General features: G+C 38.9%; 1 protein-coding gene and 1 long non-coding RNA gene across 3 annotated transcripts in view; one reads left to right on the top strand and one right to left on the bottom strand.

Moving 5' to 3' along the window:
• LOC146565383 (roundabout homolog 2-like) overlaps positions 1-20,843 on the top strand; it is an 85,837-nt gene extending 64,994 nt beyond the window's left edge. For both annotated transcript variants that reach the window (XM_085288510.1, XM_085288509.1), the window contains 13 exons: positions 3,938-4,062; positions 4,155-4,326; positions 5,299-5,475; positions 6,547-6,573; positions 6,733-6,772; positions 8,333-8,460; positions 9,122-9,394; positions 10,192-10,354; positions 11,498-11,755; positions 12,604-12,806; positions 17,443-17,604; positions 17,745-17,999; positions 19,363-20,843. In XM_085288510.1, coding sequence (XP_085144636.1) covers positions 3,938-4,062; positions 4,155-4,326; positions 5,299-5,475; positions 6,547-6,573; positions 6,733-6,772; positions 8,333-8,460; positions 9,122-9,394; positions 10,192-10,354; positions 11,498-11,755; positions 12,604-12,806; positions 17,443-17,604; positions 17,745-17,999; positions 19,363-19,364 — 1,985 coding nt within the window. In that variant the 3' untranslated portion in view covers positions 19,365-20,843. The remainder of the gene's footprint in view (positions 1-3,937; positions 4,063-4,154; positions 4,327-5,298; positions 5,476-6,546; positions 6,574-6,732; positions 6,773-8,332; positions 8,461-9,121; positions 9,395-10,191; positions 10,355-11,497; positions 11,756-12,603; positions 12,807-17,442; positions 17,605-17,744; positions 18,000-19,362) is intronic.
• Positions 5,367-7,910, bottom strand: LOC146565384 (uncharacterized). The gene is made up of 3 exons (XR_014894095.1): positions 7,834-7,910; positions 5,526-5,591; positions 5,367-5,434 (listed from the first exon to the last, which is right to left on the bottom strand). It is a non-coding gene; the product is annotated as an uncharacterized LOC146565384 (long non-coding RNA).
• Positions 20,844-23,907: the final 3,064 nt, after the last annotated feature.

Genomic DNA, 23,907 nt, shown 5'->3' with positions numbered 1-23,907 from the left:
CCAACTCAGCTGTGGAGTGAAAGATCTTAGGCAGGTGGAGTGCTGACTAAGGAGACAACTTTGAAAGAACTACAAAATTTCAATTATGCATATGAATCTTACACGTGGAGTCACTGAATCAGTGCTACTCATTCAGGTTAAAGGATTCATGCTCTCATTGATTCTCATTAACTTTCTCTATACCTTCCAGTCAAATCACCCAATATTTATTATTTAAAGCCCCTGATGTGAAAATCCACTTTAACCTTGAATATGGTTGTGTGACAATCCCAACTAAACATCCACTCACTAGCTTTTCTTTTCACCGAAATTGCAAGCCGTTACCGGCTCATCTGAAAATGTGCTAAAAGCAATGAGAGTTACTGTCCTCTCTTTGCAAAAGATCTCCATAACAACTGAGCAAACATGATCGGGTGATACAGGCTATGGCATTAAGGTTAACACTGTTTTCAAATTTAATCAATTCCCCTGAAGGTGAGACTGCATTTTGGACTTCAAGAGTAAAAAAAAGTGAATGCACTGTATCATCATTCATTTACAGCGGCTACATATGTTGCCTGTGGGTGAACAAGACAATATCTTCACTTACTTCATTGCATCATTCAGGTGTTGCATCATTTGAATGGTGTGGAACTTGGCTTGCGCTGAAAAACAAGTCATGACAAGGCCATTAATGTCAGAGAAAATATTAGCCCAAAGCATCTGTGTTTGATGATGAGTGGATCACAGGGCTGCATCTTCCCCCCAGTAGGAGAACAGGGCTAGCTTAGTCTAGGGGATAAAGCTGGTGGAAAAAAGAGAGACTCACCTCACTGGAGCCCAATTAAAACGGCCACACAGGATCACAGAGGTCTTTGCAGATGGGGGCATATGGTCTGCTCAGGGATACCTAGAAACAAGGCATTGTGGTAGAGGGGGAAAAAATTGCCTTGCTCAACCTATTCTCTACTGCACAGAAATGCAATTCTTGCAAAAATTGCAAGAAAATCACTTGTTATCCATCAAAGGTAGATTGGAAATGAAGTTCCCTACTGCACAAGGGAGAATTTGTATACTAATGCACCTCACAACCTTTCAGTGAGTTTAAAGAGGAGTGTAGGCTTTCAGCCAGTATTCACAGCAAGTCAAATGAACCCATGAGTCAAGGTTCTATGCTTGTATAGTTGTTAAAATGAGAACCTCTGATCTGACCTGGTCTCATATGGACATTAGTGAGGCTAAAAGCTGAAATTCTCATATGAAACAGAGCTCCCTTCTCTTGCTAGATAGAGTTTATTACTGTTTTTTTGTTTTTGTTTTTGTTTTTTGGGGGCGGGGGCAGATGTGTTGTAGAGTAATGTTCACCAGTTCATGAATTAATTAGCTTAAATTATGCATCCATTTGCATAACAGGTTATGTTTACTACTTCATATCCTGCATAGCAGAACATTAAGCAGCTTTAGTAGCTTTTGTTTAATTGCACAGCTGTGGGTAAAAAAAAACCCTGAAATGTTTACTTAGACATTGGAAGCATTAATTGCTTGAAATTACTCTCTAGCTACAGTTCACATCAGTCCTAATATAAGTATTAGTCACATTAGTAAGAACATAATCTTTGACCTTTTCTTGGTTTTGCAGCCATTTATAGTAATATTATCCTGAGTCATTACTGGTATTCTAGCTATTATTCATCCAAGGGGATTGTTGTGGTACATATGGAAATTGTAGAACTACACTTAATGGTTCCTGTCTTCTCCTAATGCAGACCTTTGACTGACTGGAAAGGCACTGTTTGCTAAAAGAGCACCTCTGAAATGACATCTGGAAAGCTGAAAGTTACTTGGATAATTGTGACCTGATATTACCCTACTTGGAGCACTGAAGGCATTTAGTGGTCACTGCCCTCCTGCAGTTTTTTTTTATTGGTCACTCTACTACTGCTCTAAGCTTGCTCTAAGCTTACTAGGTGCCTTGTGGAAAGTGTATGAAGCAGCATTATTATAAAATATACAGACAGTGGTAGTATTTCCAGAATAACGTGCAATGACAAAAGGAATGAATACTTTTGAAATAAAATGTTAAACGTGGTATAATCAGAAATTATGATCATTTCATTTATTTAAAAAAATGTGGAACCGTATACATGCCCATTATTCTGTGTACTTTCTGACATATAGCATACCTTCTGATTTTATCTGTATATGTGTATTTTCCTTTTTTCAGAAAATCAAAACTGAAAAGATAAACAAACAAAACTGACAAATAAACTGTTCCTGGCTGAGGTTTTGAAAGCCCCCCAAAAATCCTCAAACAGTTGTAGAGGTCTGTGTTTTATGGAATGCTTTGTTTGTTTGTTTTTTGCTCCATCAGATTAGTTATTATGATTAGATTTTTGTCTTCGGAGACAAAAGGATTGCCTCAAATATTATGAGCCCGAAGATGAATATTAGGAGCCTTCTTTGTTCAGACTGTTGATGACTTAGAAAGTTGAATTCCTTCACCCGTAATCAAATTGGAATTACTTGTAAATGTTTACTTGAATGAAAGGAGTAAAGATTTGTGGCAGGATGATATGGTATAATATAATATCCTGTATTTTATATTTGACTCTTCCTTCATTGCGTGTGTATTTTTTCCTTCCTTCTGAACAATAGTCATCTCAATACTGGGACAGTAATTTGTGTGAGTCTGTTTAACGGTAATTGCTTTGGAAAGTCAATACTGCCTAAATGTCTGAATATAGATATCCTCAAACTGAGCTCAGTTAATTTGTTAAATGTAATAAAAATAAACCGCATCTCCTATGGCTGATTTAATTCCTTTGTCCTGCCAGCCTGTCAAGTACTTTGCAGACACAGCCATATCTGTTCATAGCCGCTCTTTTAAGCACAAGCTACATTATACAGGGAGATTTGTTTCATCTGGCAACAAAAGAAATCTATTGTTTTGTCATCTTTTTGCTATGTAAATTACCTGAGGCTGATGTTGAGCTTTGCAGATGTCAAATAACTGGCAGAGGTCAGGATCAAATCTTGCACAAATGCTCTGTCATACACTTCTAATATGCTGTTGTGTCATTAGTTCATATGCGCTAATACATGGCTTGGTGCTTTTGACTTTGAGAGTACAGACACCATGTCCATTTTGAGAATTTGACTCACAACGCCCATTTCCACCTTTACTTCTCAGTACAGTAAGACAGTGCCTTCCATATATTGAAACACTGTGATTAGTATTGTTATTTTAAGCCTCCTTAATCGGGCTCAAACTAGCTGTTTCATCCATTCAGTCAGAACGTAATGATGATTTTATTAGGAATCGAGAGAGACTATGTGCCCAGGGATTGCCTGATTTGCACAGTTCCATAGATATGATCTTTTTGCCTCCTGCTGCCTATAGTTTCTTTAAATTTTACATCTATCTATGGAGGGTGCCACAATCTCTAATTTTAAAAAAGAACTATTAAAGTTTGTTTTTTATGCCCTTAGTCTCCACATACACACCAAGAAATCACCTCAAACTTATTATCAGACATGAGTACTGACCAATTTTATTCAAACAGACATGCTAAATTGAGTGCATCTACACTGGAAGCATTTGCATGTGGCCAATATGGTGTAGTGCGCGTAGGACATGATGAAAGTGATTTACTTACTGGGTTCAGCAACACAATAAGAATCTCACTATTAAGATAAGAAACTGAGATGAAGTACTCCCAGCAGCCATCTGCCAGGCTGGCTTAGGAAATAGAAAAACCCATGTTGTTTGGCTTGCTGAATTAATATGAATTGAGGTAGCGAGTGAGACAAATCCCTCTTTGACATATGAAAAAAGAAATAAATAAAACAAGACACACTCGTTTTTCAGAATAAACTATGTGTAGTGATTTCATTCTTTCTTTCTTTTTTACCTTTTCTTTCTTTAATCTTTTTACCCCCTCCCGGTGTGACCCATCAGCACCAAGTGCGCCTCCACAGCAAGTGACAGTGCTGACAGTGGGAAACCACAACAGCACATCCATCAGTGTATCCTGGGACCCTCCTCCTTCTGACCAACAGAATGGCATCATACAAGAGTACAAGGTGAGCCCAGGCTTCTCCAGACTGAATAGTTTAGTGATTTAGTGATGTACAACCACACAATGAAATCTGTCTGGTGTGTCTGTCTTTGTCAGATCTGGTGTTTGGCCAACGAAACTCGCTTTCATGTCAATAAGTCTGTGGACGCGACCATCCGTTCAGTGGTAGTTGGGGGTCTGCAGACTGGAGTGCAGTACCGTGTAGAGGTGGCTGCAGGCACCAGCGCAGGGGTGGGGGTCAAGAGCATACCCCAGCTCATCACTTTGGGTAATCCACTCTCTCTCTCTCACAAACACACACACACACGCCAAACCTCGAGTCAAATAAAATGACCCCAAGATAGGAGACCTAGGTCTCTATCACAGATTGGGGGTCTGGGAAAATGATTTATCAATTTATCGCACTTGAAGAAAGAAAATTGCGCTTTACAACGCCAGATGTCTATAGAGAAATCAATAGCAGTTCATTAAGTGTAGTGCCTGGTAACACTGTGCCAAGTACTGTTAGCCATATCAATAATCCTCTCCAATATGTGTGCAGCTGGCGCTAACAAAGTAGACAGTGTTTTTGTAGGAGCTTATCAGCCTATCACATCTTATGAAATCACTAAAGGATGCCCAGCGTATATAAGCCCAGAATCAATATGGGAGCTCAGGCCAGATGCTCTTCATCTGTGACTTTTGACTGATATATAATAACACCCCTAACGCCCAGAGAAAGGGAAACAGGCCTGTGGAATGAAGCTTAATGATGGGGGGGTGGTTCCTGCTGGAGACTGTGAATCTAATTTCACAGCACAGTAGCCGCAACAGAAAATCAAACTCTGTCAGAGCTGCTCTGTCAATCTTGTGTCTTGCAGCTCAAGTTGATAAGTGCACTGCTGAATTGATTAACGCTATATTGGATGCACTGATGCTGGGTTTTTTTTTATCTCTTTGTGTTTGTATTTTTTCACGGGCTCATCTTTCGGTGGTCTCTGTAGTCCATGTGTCCTGGTTTGATACATAGTGTGTTCCACACTTCTTTGATTTGCTTAAACTTGTACATTTTCACCATATTTATTTATCTCCATGTCAAACATTGTGATGATATTGAATAAAATTTTGTTGCAATTTAATTTCTCTGAACTGCATTTTTTCCTGCTCAATATTTTTTTTAATCCCATTCAGTCACTCATACTGAAATTAAAATTCTAAATTCTTTCCCTTTTCTCCCTGTGTGGGTGTGTGGTGCCTCCAGGTGCAGAACTGAGGGACGTAATGACAGGATCGGACAACAACAACAGCATCTCAGATGTGGTGAAGCAGCCGGCCTTCATCGCTGCTTTGGGAGGGGCTTGCTGGATTGTCCTCATGGGCTTCAGTGCCTGGTTGTACTGGAGGAGAAAAAAGAGGAAAGGACTTAGCAACTATGCAGGTAAAAAAAAAAAAATCAATTTACATGGTTCTGCATCAAAACTGGCTCACAAAGCAAAGTAGGTCTCTCTCCAGCGGAAGCTGATGCCATCACAGATGTGACTCCATTTGAGCTGGCTGAAACGCAGAACAAAGAAAATGTATTCAGCGCGGATGGAAATAGGCCCTATTTACTTTAATTCACTGTGCACTGATGTGCATCGACTGTGCTGCGTTCCATCAGCAGCACACCTCAACACTCTAATACATTCATGCGAGATAAGTAATTTAACATCCCCTTCCATTATCAGACCATGCCTGGTGTTGTTTGCACATTAACATGAGGTACATCTAGGTTTATGTATGGAATGTTCTTTTATTCCACTGCGAGTCGAGCATGAAGCTGTGTGCAAATTTCATAATGCGTATTGCAGCTTTTATTTAGTGACTTGGGGAGAGAGCAGTGCGATTTCCTAATTCAGCAGGGATTTATGTGATTGAGGGCTGGTTTTCTGATCCCTTTATTCAAAAACTGCAGGAGTTTAAGTCCAAAATTTCATATTTCCATTTGGAAAACAATGGATTCTTTTTTTTTTTTTTTTTTCTATAAGAGCCATTGACTTAAAAAATTCATTGATTTCTTCATTTTTAAATAATTTATAGCAGTAGTTTAAAAATGCTATTGCATCAGTAATTGTCTTTCTTGTTGCACACGTACTGTTTCAAGATGTATTTTGGAAGGATTTCATAAAAAAATAGAATTATGATGAGAGTGCAGATCACCTGAGGCGAGCAAAAATAAAAAATAAAAGGTTAAAAATGTCACCTTCATTTAAACTTCTCCCTCAGGGCAGTCAGTGTAAATCAGAAAATGCTGGAATGTTAGCTGCGTTATTGCCCAAGCTTCATCAAAATATGATCACAGTGCTGACATATCAGTGATGGATGAACAAACAAAGCAAAAATGAAAGCACACAATCCATATCTTTTGAACACGAGAGCATTTTGAATCATTTTAATATTTCTAAGCACTCTTTATGCCACTTGATATGCCCTCTGATACGCACACTCTTTATGTCTCTTTAAATTGCAGTTCAGTCCTTCACCTTCACTCGAGCAGGTATGTCTTTACATTGTGCCATTGTATATACAATATCCCGGCAATTTAGGTGCCTTCATTCTTGACAGCAGTAATGTATCAGCCATTCAAATCTACAGTCATGCTGTTGATTACTTGACAGTTTAATTGTTTCTCTCTCCTCCCTCTTTTCCCTCCAAGTGACATTCCAAAGAGACAGAGGCCTGATTCGCAATGGAAGGTGAGAATTTCTCCACTAAAAACCTTCAGAAACCCTACTGCTAAAGCTTCCAAGCGGACATTTCGGTGTCACATGGTGAACTTTTTAATGACACCATGCTATCGTAAAACTTAATATGAAGAGTTCTCTCCTGATGAATGGAATTTGCATTTATGCCCCCCCTTCACCCACCCCCGCCTATTCATATTGTATCAGTGCACGATTTCCACTGTTGTTCACTGTGATGAAATCATTAATCACTCCTTTGAACTAAGAGCTACCAATTAATGCAGGTGTTTTAGTCACCGGCGCGCTTCTCAGTTCATCTGAGTGAGCCAGAGGTCAATAAAGGAGGGGAGAGGTGATGAATGTGCTGTTTAAAAAGCTTGGCCTAGAGTAAGTAGAGTCATGGGTTTTATGTGGAGACAGAAGAACAATGCGTCGGACCTTGAGACTCCTCTCAGTGGCCGATAGAATTTCCAGACTGCTCAAAATGCCCAAAGCAAAGACAGCGTGTCCACAGAATATCAAAGTATTCCTGAAAACAACAGGGGGAAAGAGGTGAATTTGCTCTGTGGACAGTGGTTTGCTCTACATATTTGTTACACCTAAGCAAGCAGATAAGCCCAAAGCCAGAACAAATGTTGCAAGTAATAGACTAAAAATAAACGCTTTCTTGTAAAACCCTTTTGCATGAGTGCCTTTCTCCACACTGAAGGTGCACAGACTGCTTGCGCTACTGTGCATAGCTTTGCCCTGTTCTTCCAAGGAAATATATGTAAATATATGTATTATGCTTGTGTAGTTTAAAATGGAAATTATTGACGTAATTGTTTGAACACCTTTGAGCCATCACCAAGTCAGCTGTGAACAACTCCCCTGGCACTTGGTAAATCAGGCTCAGTGGAAAACTCACTGTAAAGCTGCACATTAAGTAAACATATGCAGACACACGGTATGTTTACTTAATGTGCAGGCATGTGAATGTTTTGCCATTTTTACAGCAGCTGATATAGAGGGGGTGTAAATTGTCTTTTTCTATTTTTTGTTCCTCCCTGAATTGCTGCCCACAACTTTCCTACCTTGAAGCGAACGCCTTTATTCGTGGACGTTGTACTTCACAAAGACAAAATGACATGGTAGCGTTCCTAAACCACCTAATGGGCTTTTGCTGTCTCTGTTGCTATGGAGACTGAGCAGCAGTGTAGCTGATCTGCCAGAGGCTGTCCATGATTCTCAATTTAAAATGTAAATTTCTGTTGTGCTAAGGCTCTAAAGTGGATTTAGTGTGTATTTAGGCCTGCCTTGCTTCTCCAGGGAGAGTTAGGGGTGGTAGAGTCGAGGGGAGGCAGAAGTCTGATTTATAGACTTGCCATTTTATGTCTCTCTGTTGTTTATTGTTGCCTGCGTGCTCGGCTGCTCCACGGGCGAGAATATGCTGAATGAGTTTTCGCATCAATTTGTTGTTGATGCAGCAGGAAGAAAATAAGCAGGGCAGGCTGAATATTTAACAATGTCACTGGTTCTCTGTCCTTTCCACCTCTCATCCACCTTTGTCTGACTTTAAACATTCTCTCACAGTCGTCCAGGGTTGTTAAAAGCAGGTGATCCAGGCCTCCCCTGGTTAGCTGACTCCTGGCCTTCCACAAGTCTCCCAGCTAACGGGGGCTTAGGGAGTCCAAAAGGCGGCAGCAACTTTGGCCGAGGAGGTAAGAAACATAAACAAGCCGGAGCGATGAAGAATACGGTTTAGCGATGCCTAGTTGGACAGTTTTGATGTTGATCCCTTGGGAAGCATGCTGACAGGATGTCACACTTAAGCACATATACACAAATAGGTTAACACACACACACAAATTAAAACAGCCTTCAAGGGCTCTGTTTTACTAATTTGATGTGACAAGCCTGATATCTGGCTTAAATTTGCACTGTTTAGATATTGTTTTCCCCATCATTCTTTGTCATGCTCTGCCATTGTCCGTTTTTCGAGGTTGCGCACAGTGGTTGAAGTATATTGGTTTCCATTATGTGTTTGTATGCCTACATGTTCTCAAAGTTCAATGGAACCCTGGTGAGCTTCAGGCTTTATTCGTGCAAGACTGTTGAGCTGAAGGTTAGCACTGTTTGAGCATCCCTCTTGTGAGCACTCCACCCGGCTCCCACAGAGCATTGCATGCTAATTATGGTTGTTGATAATCACTTTCATTTATATCAAGTCCATTTGAGAAATGTATTTAACTAATACAGAGTGCTGGAGCAGCAGGGAGTGTTAATGACCTTAAAGATCGTTAACTTCATGTCAACTTATCTCTCCATGATGCCTTTTCCATTTCCCTCCCCTCTCTGTGTTCATCCTCTTTTTTGCCTCAGATGTTTTACCGTCTGCAGCGGTGGAGAAAACTGGTACCATGCTGTCTGATGGTGCCATCTACAGCAGTATCGACTTCATGGGGAAGGCAGGCTACAGCAGCCCAGCACGAGGCACTCAGCCCACCCCCTATGCCACCACTCAAATACTTCAGTCCAATAGTTTCCACGAGCTGGCGGTGGATAGGCCAGATCCCCGCTGGAAGGCTTCTCTTCAAGCCCAGCAGGAAATAGCAAACCTGGGCTACTCGCTAACTGACAGACGCCCTGGCAGTGGTATGAGCCACGATGAAATGATCAAGATCTTTGTTTATTTGATTGTTTTTGGTTTTGTTTTGGGTTTTTTTCATTTTATGATAAACTCCTTGGGTCTCTGTGAACTAAGTGTAGCATCTTTGCAGCAAAATCACAAGCACTTTTTTCCCTATCATTTAAATTACTGGGAGCTAAACCAAGGAAAGACCAAACTAGGAAGGAGAGAATTTGTTTACATATTCACTAAAAATAAACCCTTAGGATAATGTCCTTAATTACTCTTCTGTCTTCATCACAATTCTACCCTGGGAGCTTATCTTGCCTAGAAATGTCACGCAATCATGACACATTTCTTTTGGGTTAATTTGATTAGATGGAAGAAGAAAATCCCTCAGTGTTTGGAGCTATTTATGTAGCTTATATACATTTAGTAAAGTCGTGGAGGCTTTTCTGTGTTTTCTTTTTTTTTTTTTTTTTTTTTGCACTATAGGCCGTGTGCTCAGTTAAATGTCAAACTAACCACAGATAAAGAGAACAAGTGGAGAAGCAACTTAAAGTGGTTTGCCGCAGGTTTTGATGCCTATTTAAGAAATGTCAACATTTAGAAAATGTTGTAATGTGCTGTCAGCACACAGGAGAGACGAATAATGAAAACTGGGTAGAAGACAGGTTGGGTAAAAGTTCACAGAGAGAAGCAGCAGAGAAAAATAGAAGGTACCTTTTTCCAAGCAAAACCGAATGTGTGTGGACTGAGAGTAGAATAATACTCTTGCGTATTTTGTATAGAGGAAGCTAAACCTCTCTTTGCCTACCCCCAGGTGCAAAGGCTGGGAAGAAAAAGAAGCTAAAAAGTGGAACAAAAACCTCTAAATCAAATGGGACATGTTGGGCTAACATGCCTCTGCCACCACCACCCATGAACCCCCTGCCTGGGACTGAGGTTGACCTTGACTGTTACCCCCAGGAAAATCATGGAGGAGGGTAATGTACATTCATATGTCATCAGTCTCTGTACTAAAATACATAAAAACAGAAAAGAAACACATGCAAACACAGAGCCTGCACTTGGGGCCCAAGCAGAGTGTATGCATGGGTGGCTTTGTGTTATTATCAGAATTTGGATATAAGCTGCCTGTTTAATTTACCTTGTGAAAGAAAAAAGAATTAGCTGTATTAGCCTGTTAAACGCTAGTACCCTAGTTAGCTGAGTGACTGCTGGCCTACATTTAGCCCTTTTGGCTAAGACTAAGCTAAAGTCTTTGTTATGAAAAATGGATGTGGTCACCATGCTGCCCCACACTAATTTCTGAACTCTGCAATGTGAAGCCTTTTTGTTTGTTTTTTGTCTATGCCATGTTTTTTCGAGATAGAAGTGACTATATTTAAACCACATGATGAAGCGCTAACAGTGTGAGCTTAGTTAGCAAGCTATATCCTTAACATAGCTGCTAATAAGTGCTAATTAACATATAAACAAAACATTATAATTTAACTCAACAAAATTAAAAAGTTCTTGGAGTGAATTCCTTTTTTTTGTTATTTATCTAGCACCATTTCTACAGTTGTGAAACCACTGGGTGTGTTTGAACCCAACCACTAGCTGGGGATCTTTCTGTGCCTATGTGGGTTCACACCAAAGATATCCATATTAGGTGCTTGTCTTTGGATTATGATAAATCCAAACAGGGAGCTGGTTTAACGGGGGCGGAGCCTCACAGCTGAAGGCTCTGTCTCCCCCACTGTATTGTTGGAAGCTCTAGGAACCACAAGTAAGCCTGCACTTAGAGAGCAAAGTGCTCTTTTGGGATAATATGATATGATGATGAGATATGACAGATTCTGATTTTTCTGAATGGTGGCTAAAGTGCTACTCTCTGTGTGGTAAATCTTCTAGAGCAGATGTCTTCAGGACCACATTTTGCCATCCTGAATTGCACAGTCACACTTGCATTGTAAAGCCTAAACATATTGTGGCTGCTATTTTCTGATCATTTAAAAGTGTTGAGAACACTTTTGTTAGTGGAATATTTACAGGTATTTTCTGTCTTTGGCATACATCTCTAATCAGTTATTTAGGAAAGTCAATGTGGTGATTAACATGAAAACATTTTGTCCACATGCCAGATATGACAACGGAAGCTGGGCACCACCAATGTCTGTCCAGACCTACCGCCATCAGAATTTGGAAAATGAAGTAGAGGAAGAGAGAGGTCCCACTCCTCCCCTGAGAGGAAGGTCCTCCTCCCCAGCAGCAGCTACTTTTAGTCAGCCTTCATCGTCCTCTCTCAGTTCTGCCCACCATGAAGAAATGCAGTCCATCTTGCAGGCTCACTTGGATGAGCTGACTAGAGCCTACCAGTATGAAGTGGCCAAACAGGCATGGTAAGATTCCCTTGTAAAGCTAGGTTTTATAAAAATTTATTTATAGCACTTTTCAATATACAGTAAGCATCACAAAATGCTTCACAACCAAAATGCTAGAACACCAAACAAGGAAAAGCAAAGATGGCTTTTTAAGACCACCTTTCATATTCTTGTTTTTGGTAATAATGTGAAAGTGTGAAAGCTTTGCATGGTAACGCAGATCCATTCAACTATGTTTGCTTTGCTCTGTTAGAGAGATGCATGTAATTTTATTCATTTTATTCTGGTGAAAGTTTGGATTTTGCATATCAATGGAAAATGTCTGAGTGCCTTTCAATGCTGGTATTTACATGTGTCAGCTCAGACCTGCGGCCCGTGTGTCTTGCAAGCGATAAAAACATCTCTCCATTGATTACACCTTTGATGGAGCATTGGAAAACTTGACAAGTCAGTGGCGACATGGAGGGTAATGACTGGGTTTAGTCTTACATGCTGTTCTGACATCAGTAAATAGAGTTAGTAATTATGCATGCATCTCCTCTATGGTGGGATGCGAGCCATCATGGAGGACAGCTGTGCGGGAGATAACAGGCATGTTGGTGACAGCCCTGCCCATCCAGATATCCTTAATCCAGTCCAATTACAACTCCATTGTGTTAGCACAACACACACCAGCACTGAGAAAGTAATCAGTAAAATCACTGCAGGCATTCATAGTGTATGCACATTGCATCTCCACCCTCCTGAATATCTACTGATTCTGAATTTGTAATGCTTGTTTTGCAGCATTTTTCACGCCCATTATCTGTCTTCTGTTGCTTTAAAAACATTTTATTAATACACACTGTTTCCCCACATTTAAATAGGCATATGAAAACCAGTCCAAACGTGTCCAACTCCCCAATCGACTTCATGTCTAGTACACTGGGTTCTGATTTGGGAACCACTCTCCTTTCTGAAGACGAGGAGGAAGAGGAGGAGGAGGATGAAAGATATGCTGTGGTGTCAAAGAATTTGTGTGGCTTTGAATACACTCCTGGTCACAGCATGGATAACCTTGAGGGCTCAGGTAAAAATGTTTTAAAAATTAATTGCTGTCTTCATTTTTAAGTGAATAGACCACTGAGTCATTGACACTATGAGGTCATGCTCACATGGAAATATGGGTAAATAATAATGCATAGGTGCTGAAAATATGACAGATATTAACATGCATGCTCTAATTATATTTTTATATGCCTACACCAAGTTCACCGATAGCACTTTCATTAGGAATATGGATGATTTGTGAAACCGAGGTATGATTATTACTTATTTATGGAGCCCATTTTTAATTCATAGCTTTCACTTGATGTGTTCTCACTGAAGGCATGCCACTTTTAAGAATAATATCATTCCCATGTGAGAATGTAGCTAGTAGAAGTTTTTCATCTTCAGTGTAGTCGATGAAAAGCATAATGATAAAAAGAAAGAAAGTACAACCTCTCTCAATTTCCAAATTTTACATTGGAGGACATAACTAAAAAAACATTTTTTTAAAAATACAACCTGAGATGAACAACAATGCATTGCATATTACACCATGTAGCAAAAAATAAGCCAAAATGCTGAAGCAGTGTGTGAAAAACTAAGCCATGATTCAGTAGCTTATACAATTACCTTTAGCACCAAGTTTTAGCTGTTGGACAAATGGCCTCACATTTGACTCTAGAATACTTTGGAACACAGATGAGTCCATATTCGACTCAGTGATTGCAAGGTTCCTGGTTCCCATGGCAAACTACAAGCCCAAACTATCCCCCTTCCATTACTGTGCTTGACAACTGGTATGATGTGTTGGTGGTAATATACTGTCTTGGGCTTTTGTCAGATGTGGTGCTGGGCTGTATGGCCAAACATCTCCACTCGGAAGTCTTCAGATTATCCAGATTATCCAACTTTACAAACCTAAACCTTGCTGCCGTGTTCTTTTCGTGAGACGAGACTTTCTCCTGGCAACCTGTTTCCAAACAAACCATACATATTCAGTCTTTTTCTAATTAAACTGTCACAAACTTTAACTTTTCACATACTGACTGAGGCCTGTAGCATCTGAGATGTAGATTTTTTTTCTTTTCTTTTTTTCAGTTTCTTTGAGGTGAGTTTACTGCAGAGTCCACTCCTGGGAAAATTAGCAACTGTCTTGAATGTTTTTCACTAATGAATAAATTTCTCACAGTGGAATGATGAACTTCAGATTGTTTGGAAATGGCCTCATAATGCTTTCCAGATTGATTGGCAGCAGTAACTGCTTCTCTAGGATCACTGTGGATGGTTTTCCTCCTTGGTATCGTGTTAGCACACACCTGAATTTTCCAGACTAAAACTGCTAAAAGTAGTTGCTGTTAATGCATTTGATTACTTTTAAGGATTTTTAACGATATTCTCTTAACTATGGATTCTGGCAGCCCTGCTGCCCTTTTACTGTTGGACTTGTCAGCAGCTTTTGACACGGTTGACCACGACATCCTGTTATCACGGCTAGAATCGCATGCTGGCCTAAAAGGATCTGCCCTTCAGTGGTTTCGCTCCTACTTGACAGAAAGGTTCTTTTATGTCAATATGGGCCCCCACAACTCCAAATTAGCTCCTCTTAAATACGGCGTTCCTCAAGGCTCTATTTTGGGTCCCGCCCTCTTCGCACTCTATTTGCTGCCATTGGGCTCCATCTTCTCGCGGTACAGCATTTCATTTCATTGCTTTGCGGATGATCTACAGATTTATCTACCTTTAAAATCAGGATCAGATCAGCCGCAGCTCTTATTACGCTGCCTTGACGACGTTAAACAGTGGTTATCATTAAATTTTTTACAGCTAAATGAAAACAAAACTGAGGTTGTCATTTTTGGCAATTTCAATCATATCGACAGCACGTTGGGTACCCTCTCCTCGTATTGTAAAACACATGTAAAAAACCTCGGAGTTTACATTGATGGTTCTTTTAAATTGAATAAGCAGGTGAGTGCAGTAGTTCAGTCCTGTTTTTTTCAGCTAAGACAGCTAGCCAGGATAAAGCCATACCTTCCGGCTGACGTCTTCGAGCGTATCATCCACCTTTTTCTTACTTGCAGACTGGACTACTGCAATTCATTGTATTATGGCCTAGATCATGCCACCATCCATCGCCTTCAGATGGTTCAAAATGCTGCTGCTCGCCTGCTAACCGGTACTAAACGGAGAGAGCATATAACCCCAATTTTAGCCTCTTTACACTGGCTCCCTGTCCCCTACAGGATCCAATTTAAACTTTTACTTTTTGTTTTTAAGTCACTCAACGCCCGAGCCCCCCCCTACTTGTCAGAGCTCCTCTCTGCCTATGCTCCAGGAAAACCCACGAGATCTAGTTCAAAACTATTGTTGTCCATTCCACGGACTAACCTCAAATCTCGTGGTGATAGATCCTTCTCTGTGGCAGGTCCCAGACTTTGGAATAGTCTCCCCTTTAATATTAGATCTGCTCAAACTTTTGAGCAATTTAAATCTTTACTAAAGACACACTTTTACGCTCTGGCTTTTAACACATTATGACCCAAGCATTTTGGATTTATCTGAATTAGTTAGTATTGTTTCAATTCTTCTATTCTATTGTTTCTATTGTTATTATTGTACTGAATTAGTTAGTATTGTTTCAATTCTTCTATTCTATTGTTTCTATTGTTATTATTGTATTACACTGTAGTTTTTAATTTTATTGTTATTGTTAAGCACTTTGTGCAGCATCGGCTGTTGGAAATGTGCTATATAAATAAATCTGACCTTGACCTTGACCTTGACCTTGATTAGTAACCTAGTTGAGGCTATAAGTGAGGCTGTATTTAGACTTTCACACATCATTTCAACATTTTTCCTTAATTTTTGTCAAATAAATAATGGCACTATCTAATATCCCATGCATTGTTGTTCATATGAGGTTGTATTTAAATAATTTTAAGACATGCTAAGGAACAGATGATTATTTGTTATGTCCTGATACGGAAAAAGTTAGAATTGAAAGAGGGTGTGCTTTCTTTTCACCATGACTGCATATGAATGGGAGACATGTGGATATAGTTATGATTCACTGAAAGGAAACATGTGTTTTGCTGTCATCACTACTGAAAAACCACAAAAGTGTAGATTTAAAACATATAACAATACAGATGTCAAAATGCAACAAAAGGAAATCTGTCTCTTATCAGAGATTTTGAATGGGGTACTTAAGAAAAGGACGATATCAAAGAGGAGACAATTCTGCTTTTCTTGTTCATACATTCAGCCAATCTGAGAAACTGCATTCATGTCAGATAGTTTCTGAAATACATTCTTTAACTCGCAACAAGAAGAAGTGCCTTTTATGGTGGGTGACAACCAATATTGTCTTTTTAACAATATCCACTATCCAATTATCACACGTAAATAATGTAAAAACAGCAGTGAATAATCAAGAAAATCAGCTTTCTAACTATCCAAGGCATTGCAGATTTCTTCAATATCAACACTCTATCTGCCAATGTGGTTGGGCCACTGAAGCTTGAAGTGAAAATGTTTTGCAGTGTGTAGCCTTGCTAATCAATTATGGGTCGGCAACACAAACACAAAAGCATAAAATGGATCATTTAATCACATGCATGCAAGCCGCCCGTACACTGTTCTGGTCCTTTAGGACATTGATTGGTCGTTTGGACCGCGATTTGCGCGCAATGTGATGCAGACAATACATTTGGGCAAATGTAAAACAGTTTCATCATCTCAAGGATATTCAGATAGTTTAGGGTTAACCATTAATACCTCTTTATTCTTTTTCAAAGAAATATTAAGACAGTCTGTTAAAAGCTGCTTGAAGTCCTCCGTGGATAGATGTCAAAGCAATAATATATGATATTTCAACATCTTTAGTAGGGCTCTACTGAAAAGAAACACATCTTGCATTTAAGATTTGATGCATTTATAAATAGGTTTACTGTGTGAAAATGTTTCTTTAAAGAGAAACTTGATGGCTTCTCCCACAGGGACAGGATTGTACCATTTTTAGACTCCATTGTTTGAAAGGTTAAAATTGAAATGTGAATTGAGAATATGTGTTTTTTAAGCCCTTTTATTAACCCATTGCAGGGCAAAATGCAGATCAGTGTGACTAAAAATATTTACCAACATTAGCAATGCAAACATTTTATGAACTCCTATTTAGCTGTCAAGAGTTCTTCCTATTTTAGAAGTGCATTCAGTCACAGCGAGGGAATTATTTCAGTCCAGTGAATCAAAACATGAATAAGGTTTTTTTGTGGTGGCAGTATTTCCACAGCGGCTGCCATATTGCATTTGTGGAGTACTTCTTTAAATAGTTTATTTATTTATTTTCAAATGCTTGTCTGGTTTTAGAGCTTGATTTTATTGTCACTCAAACAAAGAAAAACAGTTCTGTACTCTGATTCTGGCATTCAGTAGCAATATGCTCTCATACCTTCTGTTTCGACATCACATATAGGCTAGGATGTAGAACAGACAGTTTTTGAAATTTCTAGTATTTGTTGATTTCAATCGCAGCTTTGAGTTCCGCTATCGTTCCAACTGACACGTTTGGCTTGTTAATAGATCTGCTGATCCTCTATGGGTTTTCCAAATACTTGGTTTTGAATTCATACCCAAACCTTAATATTCAATAACTGTCTCATTTCGGTCCATTATAGGTAAGGCCTCTGAGCAGTGTCTCTCAGACAGCTTTGGCACAGCAGACCATGGTACACAAGGCTCGCATAGCCTTGGACACAAGAGGGCGCCACTCACTGCTAACAAGCCTCAGACAGACAAGGTTGGAACTCTTCCCAGACGAAGAGACACTAACACAGACGGTGAGTCTGGACTTTAATACCCCCAGCTATTACTTTTTATTTATTTTAAGTCTTTTTAGTACATTTAATGAGAATACCCATATCGTGACGTCTGATTCGTATCCTTTGCCAAACACCCTGATCTACCATCCACTCAATAGCCCACACACCAGCCATGAAGTCCCTGCACGGCATGGGTTCCCACATGCACAGTTCGTGGGCAGCTGCTCCCTCAGACCCCTCTGAGGAGTGCATGGTGAGTGTGTCCACGCTGGAGCGGCAGCATATGGCATCCTGGAGTGGCACGACATCATCCAGCAGGGCCACCCTGAGTAGGGGTTCAAACAAGAGAGCTGGCATAGAACCCTCCCACAACGGGCATCCTTCCACAAACGGCACAGAGAAAAGGGAACACTGTGAGTGTTCATCCTCAAAAGGATCTACTGTATTTGTGTGTGTGTGTGTGTGTGTGTGTGTGTGTGTGTGTGTGTGTGTGTGTGTGTGTGTGTGTGTGTGTGTGTGTGTGTGTGTGTGCACATTACAAATATTGGATATCTCTTGTAAAGCAAACACAAGCAAGAAAGTAATAACATGCAAGTTTTCATGAATTCTGATGCATTTAATAATTTTCACTCTGCAAAGATTAACATTAGACAGGTTCAGTTATATACTATATATATACTACATACACTGATCAGACACAACATTAAAACCACTTCCGTAATACCGTTTAACCTCTAAATATGACTAGTAGCATGTAAAGGTAAGGCTCCCATAGATTGGACTTTTTCCAGGACATCCTTCAGATGCTCAGTTGAGTTGAGATCTGGAAAATTTGGAGGACAGTTAGAAAACTTTAACCCTAGTCTTGAATGAAATTTACGGTATGAAGGAATCATCAATCAAATTAAAGGGGACATGAAGGGGTGTAGATAGTCTGTAAGAATGTTTAGGCAGTTGATAAATGTTAAAGGATCAACTACATGAGTGCATTGGCCAGAGCATCACTCTTCCAATGTATAATAGCTTCCTGTTATGCACCAGTGTCTTTCCTGCATAACAGGGAAACACACCTCACTGAAAATGTGATGTATAAGATCAGGCCACCAAGCATATAGATCCATTGTGTTTTCACCTTTCTCTCATAAGCAGCCTTAAGGCTTTCAGCAGTGGATGCTACAGGTTAGAATTCACTCTTCATGCAACCAGTTCAAACTTATCTTTTGTTGTATTTTTTGTATGTAATGTTCAAAACGTAGCATCTCAGTCATGTGGGATCAACTGACAGGACTGAGATGCTCTGACCAGTAGTGTAGCCATACCATTTTGGCTATTGGCAATGTTCCTGACACTCTTATGCTTGCCAGTTTTTCCTAAATCTAACAAACACTAAGTGTTCTCTGGAACAGTATACCACATTCAAGGGTTTGCAATATTAGCAGTGATGTTATATTCTACTAACAGTGAACCCCAAAGTTAAAAAGGCTGTTCCTATGAATGGTAAAATTCAGTTAAAAGAAATCTGGTAGAATCTGGTGGAAGGGGAATAATAAAATAAAGTCAGATCACCTGGGATTTTTTTTATTATTAAATTCTATACATAACCTAGAAAAAACAAAAACAAATACAGTTTTGGTATAGATTGAACAAAATCTTTTGTCTTGTCACCTCAGACACATCCTGAGAGTGGCAGCTGAACATCCAGATTGTGAGAGTAAAGTTTTTTATATCATCCAGACTTTACATTGTTTCCTTTGTGTCTGTCTGTCTTTCTTTCAGAGTTTATGTGAAGCATCATTCCCCGCAGTTGCTGCCTGTCCCAGGACACCTTGTTTATAAGTGCTATGAGATTTTTCTCTGCGAGTGACACTGTATGATGTTTGGAAAATGGAGACAGAATAAAGACAAAGAAGCAAAATTGTGCAGGATAAAATGCAGAGCTGTAAATGTCATGTACAGACACAGACACCACTCTCACAGTGTTATTTTCATCCCCCTCTTCAAAAGAGTAAACAGTGCGTTATATGTCCTCTTCTATTTTCTGTCACATGGTGTACAACAATTCACACAGTGGAGATGAGGAAGAAAACACACAACTAACAAAATGACTAATGATTCAAATGAAAAAGGACTTGCATAATTTGTAAATAGATTTTTTAATGTTTTTCTCTTTCTTTTGCTTTGCTATGCAAGCCAAACCCAATGTTGTCTTTTTTTGTGATTTATTACCATGAGTCCTTTTTTTCATTAATGCTCAAACTGTTAGCTTGTTTTGATGAAGCTACTGTATCATTGTATTTTTGCACAGAGCATTTTGGTGAAAATAAGCACAAACCCATTGTCAGCTAAGCTGAGGAGGAGAATCATAATGGCAAAGAGGGGAATCGAGAACATAAACAAAAAGACATGTATACTTGGCTGTGCTGTACTTTTTGTTTTTTTGAGAAATGTTCATCTATTGAGAATTATGAGGCAAAAAACACAGGCGAAAACTAATATGCCAAAATAACTGTGTTTCATACTTCTTTTGCTGGGAAACCTATTATGCATTATACTAAAAATGTTTCTCAACAAATGGTTAATAGAAGATTTTGTATGGTAACCAAGTAACACATCAGCTGTGATATCCAAAGCAAACACAAATGGAAATATACTTCTCTGCCATTCCCAGCATTAATCTCTTAATACATATTTATATATATATCTGTTCCTTTTACAGTTACATCCAGTGACATGATGATAGTGCAATATTTAAAAATACAATATGACAGTTTGTGAAATGAGAAGATGACAGGAATTTGGAGCAGGTCACCTATAATGCATTGGATAGATTAATTAAAAATGTCCAATGTCACTTGTAGAGAAATAGGATGTTTTAATGACATGTGTTTATGATGTTAAACATCAAAGAAATGATACTGTTCAAATTTGTTGTTATGAACGACAGAGCAGAATGGTTATGGATTTCCACTATCATCAACATGTATAGACTTGAATGACTGCCAAATTGAAAGATGTTTTGTAAAGTTTTAAAAAAATACAGCCAATTATCATTTTCTGCCAGTGAGATTGGGAATGTGATGTCTTTACATTTGTTTGGATGGTTATGTTCTGACCGTTGTTCTGGTAATGGCTCTCCCTATGAAGAATCTTTATGCCAGATTGGTTTGCCCTCAGGAATACACAGCCACATACAGTAGGGCCATTTTTTTTTCCAATCCTATGATGCAAAATAAAATGTGTATGTGAAAATTAACAAATTCTCTTCTCACAATTGCCTGAGTTTGAAATATGATTTGTTTTTAACAAGAAATGCCCATTTTGGATTTTTCTGAAACAATTAACCTATTTTTACATTACAAATGGTTTTAAAATATACTCCACAGTTACAGTTTAAACTAAAGAAATGTCATTCTTTCTCTCTCTCTCTCTTTTATATATATATATATATATATATATATATATATATATATATATATATATATATATATATATTAGGGGTGCAACGATACACAAAATTCACGGTTCGGTTCGGTTCGATACTTTGGTGTCACGGTTCGATATTTTTTCGATACAAAAAAATGTTCATGCCTTTTTAATTTGTCATTTATTAAAATTATAAATATATATTTTAACTCAAAAGTACAGTTTTTAAATTTAACCCTAACCCTTGTGCGCGTTTTTTATTTTAACAGCGAATGCGCACCTGCGGACCACTTATGTGCAGCCCTGGTTATTTAGCTCGTCATATTGCAGCCACAGAAATTCTTTTGTCCATGAAACCATAAAGCTGCACTTTCTTTTTGCCTTATAGTCTCATTTGTCATAACTTCTCCGTTTTGTGGTAAGCTTTTCTTTGGCTGTCACTTCTTCACCCCGAGCTGTCTTATTTGGCTCAGCAGAACTAAAATATATATACTGCTACTTTTACACACGGACTCACATAAGCTGAGCGATTCTCTGCGCGATCAACCTCTCACATGTTTAAGCTGCGGGAGATTTCACTTGTCATGTTTGCATAGTAAGCTAACGATTAATAAGACGATGTCAGAGGAATTGGTGCACAAATTATCATCACTCACAGATCAGTGCTGTCGCTCTCTATACTAATATATATATATATGTATATATATATATATATATATATATATATATATTATAGGGGTCCAACGATACTCGTATCGATATTGAACCGTTCGATACAGTGCTTTCGGTTTGGTACGCATATGTATCGAACAATACAAAATTTTTAATTTATTTTATCAACTTTCCTTCTGACGATGCTGTCTGTGTTGAGAGCTCAGTGGATCTGCGTTCGACTACTCCGCCTAGGTTGCACTGTCGAGCGCAGATTCACTGAGCGCAGCACAAGCTAGCAAGACAGAAGCTAAGCTCGTTGCAACATGGCAAATTGAACCTCCCCCACCCTCATTCAGATCTGGCCTTTGGAACTATTTTGGTTTTCATGTGAAGTATGACCCTGAAGGTAAGCGCGTCATGGACAAAAGTAAAACAGTATGTCGGATGTGCCGCGCAATGCTCAATTACATGGGTGGGAACTAGTGCGTTAGAGCAGTTTGCTCGTTAACGTGTTGACGCCATCCAGCCCCACGCACGGGCGATCCGCTGTAGCTTGTTAACGGAGATTTGCCGTGTTGTGGCGTTAACGTCATTTCAGATTAACGCTGACAGCACTAGTGGGAACACAATGAATATGACTGCACATTTACGCCGACATCATCCTAGTGCAAAGACAAGTGGAAGCAGACAAAAACAACAAGCATGCATGCTACAAACTTTACCCGAGTCATTTAGACAGCCGTTAGCACATGATTCTCCTTATGGGGACCTGATATGTTTAATATGCTGCTGAGAATATAGCCCAGAAGAAGCGTATAGTATAGCTTTTATTTTGGAAAGAGCCATTTCTCTGTAATAAACTCTCGTTTCCAAAAATGAGTGATTTCTCGATCAGATAGATTTATTTTTTTATTACTTTGTTGTTTCAGCAACATCAGAATTTAAAAAAGGTACTTTTGAGTTAAAATATATATTTATAATTTTAATAAATGACAAATTAAAAAAGCATGAACATTTTTTTGTATCTCAAAAAATATCAAACCGTGACACCAAAGTATCGAACCGAACCGTGAATTTTGTGTATCGTTGCACCCCTAATATATATATATATATATATATATATATATATATATATATATATATATATATATATATATATATATATATATATATATATATATATATATATATATATATATATAAGCTATGGTAAATTGTTTAAATTATCCAGGGAATCTTAGAACAAACTTTAGAAACCACGCCAATTGTTCTTCAGCAATAATTCAAAAATAAGCTGCACACCAGTGCGTAAATGTAAAAAAAAAAGATGTATTATAAACAGTGTAACATCAATGTATCTACTTTTATAGGCATACCTGTATATGTAAAAATAGTGTACCCACAAACACTGGCTTGTCTGGCGTATCTTAAAAAAACAACAAAAAAATACCTCTTTGCCTTCTTGTCAACTTTATCTGACGCTGGGTTTTTTTCTGAGTTTCAGGCTCAACTTCCATCATCATTATCTCGGGACCCCATGACAGCTCCATGTTACATAGAGATAGCTTCTTTTGTTGTTGCTGGAGTCGATCAGCATTGTGGAGAGTTGCTTCAGGCAATGGTGCAATAGGTGCTATGCACAGGGTGGGCTAACCTGTCAGCATTAGTAACTTGGAAATGGATGGACAGGCTGCAGATACTGTGCAGACAAGGAGTACAATGTTCAATTGACCATTTAAACGCTATATCCAACTGCTTAGGTTTCCAGAAGCGCCACAAGGACAGATAAATTAGCATCATGTTGACAATTTTGTCACACTTTCACTCAATTTAGCTACCTATCATCCCATCACAAGGACAACCCAGCACACAGACACAATCCCATCACCAAATGTGACTCCTCCTAATTTACCCAATTTGTACTACATGTGACTTTAATACAGGAGCAGACTCACAACCTAGCCCACAGAGCCCAATTACAAGGTCCCTGCATTTCAATACCTACACCTCAGTCTGATAAAAGCTATACATTAATATATCGGTCTAGCGGTGATGTTGCTGACTTTGTGGGTCATTATGGCTTTTGGTTCAATAAAAATTCAGTTTACTGTAACAAATTTATTGCTGAGATACATTCTCAGCCCTCAGGGGACCGATTTGGCCTGAAACTGCTGCACTTCTTCAGATATTGCTGCGAACAAATGAAAACTACTCATAATGAAGTCCCTGTTTTACTGTGGTACA

The sequence above is a fragment of the Mchenga conophoros genome, linkage group LG10 (genome assembly GCF_057382185.1).
Source record: "Mchenga conophoros isolate Kocher_MC1m ecotype Shallow Benthic linkage group LG10, M_conophoros_male_GT1.1, whole genome shotgun sequence".
Lineage (NCBI taxonomy): Eukaryota > Metazoa > Chordata > Actinopteri > Cichliformes > Cichlidae > Mchenga > Mchenga conophoros.
The sequence above is the reverse complement of the archived record's forward strand: the minus strand, read 5'-3'. Positions and strand labels throughout refer to the sequence as shown.